This window comes from Anser brachyrhynchus, assembly GCF_964034855.1.
Source record: "Anser brachyrhynchus genome assembly, chromosome: 16".
NCBI classification, from domain to species: domain Eukaryota; kingdom Metazoa; phylum Chordata; class Aves; order Anseriformes; family Anatidae; genus Anser; species Anser brachyrhynchus.
The window spans coordinates 16,596,724-16,604,957 of record NC_137734.1 but is presented as its reverse complement, the minus strand read 5'-3'; the positions used below and the strand labels follow the sequence as shown (position 1 = coordinate 16,604,957).

The window sequence follows — 8,234 nt, the reverse complement described above, 5'->3', positions numbered from 1 at the left end:
GCACCACTGGGGATGCACTGCAGTGAGTCCAGAGAGTGCACTGGCACCACTGGGGATTCAGTGCAGTGAGTCCAAAGAGTGCACTGGCACCACTGGGGATGCACTGCAGTGAGTCCAGAGAGTGCACTGGCACCATGGGATTTTAGTGCAGTGAGTGCAGAGAGTGCACTGGCACCACTGGGGATGCAGTGCAGTGAGTCCAGAGAGTGCACTGGCACCACTGGGGATGCACTGCAGTGAGTGCAGAGAGTGCACTGGCACCACACTGGATGCACTACAGTGAGTCCAGAGAGTGCACTGGCACCACTGGGAATGCAGTTCAGTGAGTCCAGAGAGTGCACTGGCACCACTGGGGATGAAGTGCAGTGAGTCCAGAGAGTGCATTGGTACTACTGAGGATGCACTGCAGTGATTTCAGAGAGTGCACTGGCACCACTGGGGATGCACTGCAGTGAGTGCAGAGAGTGCACTGGCACCACTGGGAATGCAGTGCAGTGAGCCCAGAGAGTGCACTGGCACCACTGGGGATGCACTTCAGTGACTCCAGAGAGTGCACTGGCACCTCTGGGGATGCACTGCAGTGAGTCCAGAGAGTGCACTGGCACCACTGCGGATGCAGTGCAGTGAGTCCAGAGAGTGCACTGTCACCACACTGGATGCACTGCAGTGAGTCCAGAGAGTGCACTGGCATAACTGCGGTTGCAGCGCAGTGAGTCCAGAGAGTGCACTGTCACCACTGGGGATGCAGTGCAGTGAGTCCAGAGAGTGCACTGGCACCACTGCGGATGCAGTGCAGTGAGTGCAGAGAGTGCACTGGCACCACTGTGGATGCACTGCAGTGACTCTAGAGAGTGCACTGGCACCACTGGGGATGCAGTGCAGTGAGTCCAGAGAGGGCACTGGCACCACGGGGGATGCAGTGCAGTGAGTCCAGAGAGTGCACTGGCACCACTGGGGATGCACTGCAGTGAATCCAGAGAGTGCACTGGCACCACGGGAGATGCACTGCAGTGAGTCCAGAGAGTGCACTGGCACCACTGGGGATGCAGTGCAGTGAGTCCAGAGAGTGCACTGGCACCACTGGGGATGCAGTTCAGTGAGTCCAGAGAGTGCACTGGCACCATTGGGGATGCAGTGCAGTGAGTCCAGAGAGTGCACTGGCACCACTGGGGATGCACTGCAGTGAGTCCTGTTGTGGTTTAACCCGGCTGGCAGCTAAACACCGCACAGCCGTTCGCTCACCGTCCCCCCTCCCTCTCTGGGATGGGGGAGAGAAAGGGGAAATTGAAGCCGGTGAGTTGAGATAAAGACAGTTTATTAAGACAGGAATATAATAACAATAATAATAATAGTGATAACGATAATAGTATTAATAATAATAATGTGTAAGAAAACAAGTGATGCACAAAGCAATTGCTCACCACCCGCTGACCGATGCCCAGCCTATCCCCGAGCAGCCGGCCACCCACCCCGGCCAGCCACCCCTATATATTGTTTAGCATGACGTCAGATGGTATGGAATACCCCTTTGGCCAGTTTGGGTCAGCTGTCCTGGGTCTGTCCTCTCCCAGCTCCTGCTGCACCGCCAGCCTGCTCGCTGGCAGGACAGAGCGAGAAGCCGAAAAGTCCTTGGCCTGGTGTAAACACTGCTCTGCAACAATTAAAACATCAGCATGTTATCAGCATTCTTCTCACCCTAATCCAAAACATAGCACCCTACCAGCTACTATGAGGGAAAATTATCTCTGTCCTAACTGGAACCAGGACAGATATCCACCCCTTATTCCATACCATTTATGTCATGCTCAGGTTACACTCTTTCCAATACATTCTGATTAATCACCATTTTCACGTATGATATATAGCAATCATGGTAGTGATGACATACAGTATTATATAATAATTAACATACTACAATTCAACTCATAGGCTATTCTCACCCGGTATCAAATCCCCTTGAGGTACACATCGGACCTCCCCATTCTTTTGCATTACCCACCAAGTGCATCCAGGTCCCTGAGCAAAAGCAATTCCATGAATGGGTTTGCCTTTTCCTGAGGCAGGAGTAGCCCAGACTGTTTTACCCAACATGTTTCTTACGTGCACTACAGGAGCTTTATCCCCTTCTACAGTGCGTAACAGGTTTGATTGGGCAGGTCCAGCTCGGTTGGCAGATCCCCTGGTATTGACTAACCAGGTGGCCTTTGCCAAATGTGTATCCCAGTTTTTGAATGTCCCAGCACCCATTGCTTTCAGTGTAGTCTTTAACAGTCCATTGCATCGTTCAACTTTTCCAGAGGCTGGTGCATGATAGGGGATGTGATATACCCACTCAATACCATGTTCTTTGGCCCAAGTGTCTATAAGGTTATTTCGGAAATGAGTCCCGTTGTCTGACTCAATTCTCTCTGGGGTGCCATGTCGCCATAGGACTTGCTTTTCAAGGCCCAGGATAGTGTTCCGGGTGGTGGCATGGGGCACCGGATATGTTTCCAGCCATCCGGTGGTTGCTTCCACCATTGTAAGTACGTGGCGCTTGCCGCCACGGGTTTGAGAGAGTGTGATGTAATCAATCTGCCAGGCCTCTCCATATTTATATTTCAGCCATCGTCCTCCATACCAAAGAGGCTTTGACCGTTTGGCTTTCTTGATTGCAGCACATGTTTCACAGTCATGAATAACCTGTGCTATAGTGTCCATGGTCAGGTCCACCCCTCGATCACGAGCCCATCTGTATGTTGCATCTCTACCTTGATGGCCTGAAGTGTCATGGGCCCATCGGGCTATAAATAATTCACCTTTATGTTGCCAGTCCAGGTCCACCTGAGCCACTTCAGTCTTAGCAGCCTGATCCACCTGCTGGTTGTTTTGATGTTCTTCAGTAGCCCGATTCTTGGGCACATGAGCATCTACATGGCGTACCTTTACAACCTGGTTCTCTACCCGGGCAGCAATATCTTGCCACAATGCCACAGCCCAGATGGGCTTGCCCCTGCGCTGCCAGTTGTTCTGCTTCCATTGCTGTAACCACCCCCACAGGGCATTTGCTACCATCCATGAATCAGTATAGAGATAGAGAACTGGCCACTTTTCTCGTTCAGCAATATCTAAAGCCAGCTGAATGGCTTTCACTTCTGCAAACTGACTCGATTCACCTTCTCCCTCAGCAGCTTCTGCAACTCGTCGTGTAGGACTCCATACAGCAGCTTTCCATCTCCGATGCTTTCCCACAATACGACAGGACCCGTCAGTGAACAAGGCATATTTCTTCTCATTTTCCGGTAGCTTGTTGTACAGTGGGGCTTCTTCAGCACGAACCACCTCCTCCTCTGATGATATCCCAAAGTATTTGCCTTCTGGCCAGTCCATAATCATCTCCAAGATTCCTGGGCGACTGGGGTTTCCTATTCGAGCCCGCTGAGTAATCAGTGCAACCCACTTGCTCCATGTAGCATCAGTTGCATGATGTGTAGAGGGGACCCTTCCTTTGAACATCCAGCCTAGTACCGGCAGTCGGGGTGCCAGGAGGAGCTGCGCTTCAGTACCGACCACTTCCGAAGCAGATCGAACTCCTTCATATGCTGCCAATATCTCCTTTTCAGCTGGAGTATAGCGGGCTTCAGATCCTCTGTATCCCCGACTCCAAAACCCCAGGGGTCGACCTCGAGTTTCCCCAGGTTCTTTCTGCCAGAGGCTCCAGGTGGGGCCATTCTCCCCGGCTGCGGTGTAGAGCACATTCTTTACATCTGGTCCTGTTCGGACTGGCCCGAGGGCTACTGCATGAACTATTTCCTGCTTAATTTGTTCAAAGGCTTGTCGTTGCTCAGGGCCCCATTCAAAAGCATTCTTCTTACGGGTTACTTGGTAGAGCGGGTTTACAATCAGACTGTAATTTGGAATATGCATTCTCCAAAACCCCACGACACCTAGGAAAGTTTGTGTTTCTTTTTTGCTAGTTGGTGGAGACATAGCTGTTATTTTGTTGATCACATCCATTGGGATTTGACGACGTCCATCTTGCCATTTTATTCCTAAAAACTGGATCTCTCGTGCAGGTCCTTTAACTTTATTCTGTTTTATGGCAAAACCGGCCTTCAGAAGGATTTGGACTGTTTTCTTCCCTTTCTCGAAAACTTCTTCTGCAGTGTCACCCCACACAATGATGTCATCGATGTACTGCAGGTGTTCAGGAGCTTCCCCCTGCTCCAGCACAGACTGGATCAGTCCATCGCAAATGGTAGGGCTGTGTTTCCACCCCTGGGGCAGCCGATTCCAAGTATATTGGACTCCCCTCCAAGTGAAAGCAAACTGTGGCCTGCATTGTGCTGCTAGAGGGATGGAGAAAAATGCATTAGAAAAATGCATTAGCGATATCAATTGTGGCATACCACTTGGCTGCCTTTGATTCCAGTTCATACTGGAGTTCTAGCATGTCTGGCACTGCAGCACTCAGTGGTGGCGTGACTTCGTTCAGGCCACGATAGTCCACTGTTAGTCTCCACTCACCATTAGACTTTCGCACTGGCCATATGGGACTATTAAAAGGTGAATGAGTCTTGCTGATCACTCCTTGGCTCTCCAGTTGACGAATTAGCGTATGGATGGGACTCAGGGAGTCTCGGTTGGTGCGATATTGCCGCCGGTGCACAGTTGTGGTAGCGATCGGCACTTGCTGTTCTTCAACCCTCAGCAACCCCACAACAGAAGGGTCCTCTGAGAGACCCGGCAAGGTAGACAACTGTTTAATGTCCTCTGTCTCCAAGGCAGCTATGCCAAAAGCCCAGCGGAACCCTTTTGGGTCCTTGAAATATCCTCTTCTAAGATAGTCTATGCCAAGGATGCACGGAGCATCCGGGCCAGTCACAATACGGTGCTTTTGCCACTCATTGCCGGTTAGACTCACTTCAGCCTCCAATACAGTTAACTGCTGGGATCCCTCCGTCACACCATAAATACAGATGGGCTCTGGCCCTGTATAGCTTGATGGCATTAGAGTACATTGTGCACCACTGTCTATCAAAGCCTTATACTTCTGTGCGTCTGACGTGCCAGGCCATCGAATCCACACAGTCCAATAAACTCGATTGTCCCTTTCCTCCCCCTGGCTGGAGGCAGGGCCCCTCTAGTCCTGGTCAGAATCTTCGTTTCTGTGTCTAAAGGACTGCCTGCTGGAAGTTGGAGCAGCAAACTTTTCAGAGAATTCCTTTTTCCCAATTGTTTTCCTTTGCAATTCACGTACCCGTGCCTCTAGGGTCGCAGTAGATTTTCCATCCCATTTTCTCATGTCCTCTCCATGGTCACGTACGTAAAACCACAGGGTGGCGCGGTGTGTGTGCCCACCATATTGTCTTCCTTGCATAGATGAACGTTTAGCCCTAATAGCTGAGACACTGGTTTGTACAGGTGGGGAGGAAAATAATCTCTCTTCAAGTTGGTGGATCTTTTCAGAAAGTTTCTCCAAAGTATTCTCTTTTAGCTGGTGGACACTGGTTCGTTCAGGTGGAAGGGAAGATAATCTTTCTTCAAGTTGGTGGATCTTTTCAGAAAGTTTCTCCAAAGCATTCTCTTTTAGCTGGTGGACACTGGTTCGTTCAGGTGGAGGGGAAGATAAATTCTCTTTAAGTTGGTGGACCTCTTCAGAGAGTTTCTCCACAGCCGAGACACAGGCCTGTAGGGAAGAAGAGAGATTTCCTTCGTACTGCCGGAGTAATTTAGCCACTTCATTCACTGGGGGATTCTCCTCCGCTTTCCAGGCTATTATTGCCAATGAACTGGCATATGATGATGGTGCACTCCGTACAAACTTCCACCACATAGGTGGTGTACACTGGACTGCATCTGGCTCTGCGGATGTTTGTGCGTCGTCTAGGGCCTTATAAATTACTTCCCGTACGGCCAATTCCCTCAGGTACTGAATTCCCTTCTCCATGGTGGTCCACTTGCCTGGTAGACATACAAGTTCTTCCTTGAAGGGATACCTTTCCTGCACAGCTGACAGGAGACGCCTCCAGAGACTGCGAGATCGTGCTCCATCTCCAATTGCTTTGTCAATGCATGCGTCCCTAGCAAGGGATCCCAGCCGCCTGGCTTTCTTGCCCTCTAATTCCACATAATCGGCTCCAGTGTCCCAGCACTGGAGCAGCCAGGTGACAAGCTGCTCACCTATACAGCAACCAAAATCTTTTCGCACATCTCGTAGCTCACACTGGTATAGAGTACGGGTAGTTACTGTTGATTTTTCGACATCCCCATCCTCATCTTCAGTCTCCTGCACCTTTGATGGCCCAGCCTCGTCTTCACTATGCCCAGACTTAGCAGAAGACTGTTTGCGTTCTAAACGACCTGAGCCTCTATACCATTTCTTCACCTTGTCTACAGGGTCAACTTGCACTGCTACAGTTCGTTTCTCTGACCCAGACGCCACCACATTGTACTTAGGGAAAATTTTGCCTTACCTGCGTTAGTTCTGGAAAAGCAGCTTACCTGTCTGGTATTTGTTACCTGCCTGTGTCTGCATGTCCTGTAGCTCTCACGGATTACCTCAAATTGTACGGAGGTTCCCCACTTTTTTCTCCATTTGTTGAGGTCTGCTCCTGTTTGACCCTTAAGGCTCTTTCCAAGCATCTCTTTGAGCCTTTCCTTTTGGCATTCTCTGAACACAGCTGAAACCTCGGCTTGCTGCCTCAAACTCCTCCAAGGCTGTTGCTCTAATTCCTTTGTGTCCATCGGTGTACGTTCCCAACCCTGCAGCAATGGAATAGACAGTTTTTCTTTGATTTTGTTTTGTCTGGTTGTTTCTTTTCATTATGACCTTTTCTTTCTTTGGTCTTTCCTTCAATCCTACCACTTTTGATAGTTTGAATCCTCCTCTTAGTTTTGTTGTTTCTTTGCTTTTTTCAGACATCAGCACCCCACCCCATTTTCCTTGTGCACTGCCTCCCTCATAGAATCCTACAATGCCTGGGGTTGGAAGGGACCTTAAAGACCATCCAGCTCGAGCCCACCTGCACTGGTGCCCCAGGACCCTGTTGGGAGCCGCACGTCTGGGCTGGGGCCAGCTCTGCCTTGGGGGTGACTGAGGCTGTGCCTGTCAGCCCTGCAGTGGGACATGGCGGTTGCCTAGCACCACTCTGGGTCACAATATGCACTGCCCCTGACAGCACAGGGCTGCCATGTGGTCACGGTCCCTGTCCTTGGCTTCCCAAGGAGCTGGGTCCCCATGCTTGGTCCTGAGTGAGGTGGTGCATGTGCGAGTCCAGGAGTCCCCAAGTGCCACAGGGTGGACTTCTCTCTCTTTCCCCTGGAGATGAACACTCTCTTTTGGTTCCACCATACCTGTGCCCCTGAGAAGCTCCACAGCCAGGACGTCCATGGCCCAGCTCTCTCAAGCTCACGGCTGGGCTGTCCTGCCCCAGGAGGTCCTGACAGGTGCCTGGAGCACACTGGAAAAGTTGGGCCTACATGCCTTAGTTCTGAACAAAAGCAGCATACCCAGGCTGTGACAAACCCTCTTTGCGCATCAGAACAGAATCTTGAAGTCTGCGGTGCCCAAAGTGAAACCTTTTGCTTCACTCCTTATAAAATAAACATTAAAGTTAACTCTTAAGGAGATAATGAGATTAAGGAAGTACATGCTAAACATAGAAGACTATAATACGCAACTTTTTGCCCAAAATATGCTCATTGTCATCCCAGGGTGGGACAGATAAGCTTAGGATATAAAAGTGTTAGGAGGTAGTGGTAAAAAAGTTAATGACAGCAAAACCCTAGAGTGAGGAAAAAAGGGAGAGCTGGGGGGTTGGGGGGCAGAAGAAAAATTGAAAACCTACAAGAGGCAGTCGATGTTCTGTGCTCCTTCTCCACCAAGACAGGGACACCTCCTTGGTAAGCTCTGCACCTTCACCTTCACTTTGGTGAGGAATACCTGCGATAGCATTTATACGTTAAATAAACATATTAACTGCCTATTGGGTTAGGGGCATAGATTCATTTTAGCTGCCTATCAGGTCAGTGGAATAGACCCACAAGAAAGAGGACAATCCCTTGTCATGAAGACCTCAGGGTTCTCCCATTTGGCTGCATCTGTTCAAAAACCAGCCTGCATACAAGCGATGCAGGAGAAGGATCTCACGGAGATCCCCAAGGCTAGCCCTGATTGATCTGGCAAGGTTAACTCCCCCTTATCTGTAGCCTCCCAGACTGCATAAAGACACACGTAGCTAGTCTCCAAGACC

The 8,234-nt window shown here is 50.2% G+C and overlaps 1 protein-coding gene across 3 annotated transcripts in view; it reads right to left on the bottom strand.

Annotated features, from left to right (window-relative positions):
* Nucleotides 1-5,119: 5,119 nt before the first annotated feature.
* Nucleotides 5,120-8,234, bottom strand: part of LOC308178702 (uncharacterized protein) — a 48,751-nt gene continuing 45,636 nt past the window's right edge. For 2 of the 3 annotated variants that reach the window (XM_080557697.1, XM_080557698.1), the window contains exons 16-17: nt 7,830-7,924; nt 6,592-6,744 (exon numbers count right to left, since the gene is read on the bottom strand). In XM_080557697.1, the coding sequence (XP_080413823.1) occupies nt 6,708-6,744; nt 7,830-7,924 (132 nt within the window). In that variant the 3' untranslated portion in view covers nt 6,592-6,707. Of the gene's footprint in view, nt 5,669-6,540; nt 6,745-7,829; nt 7,925-8,234 lie in introns of those variants that run through there. The other variant, XM_080557696.1, reaches the window with a different exon arrangement.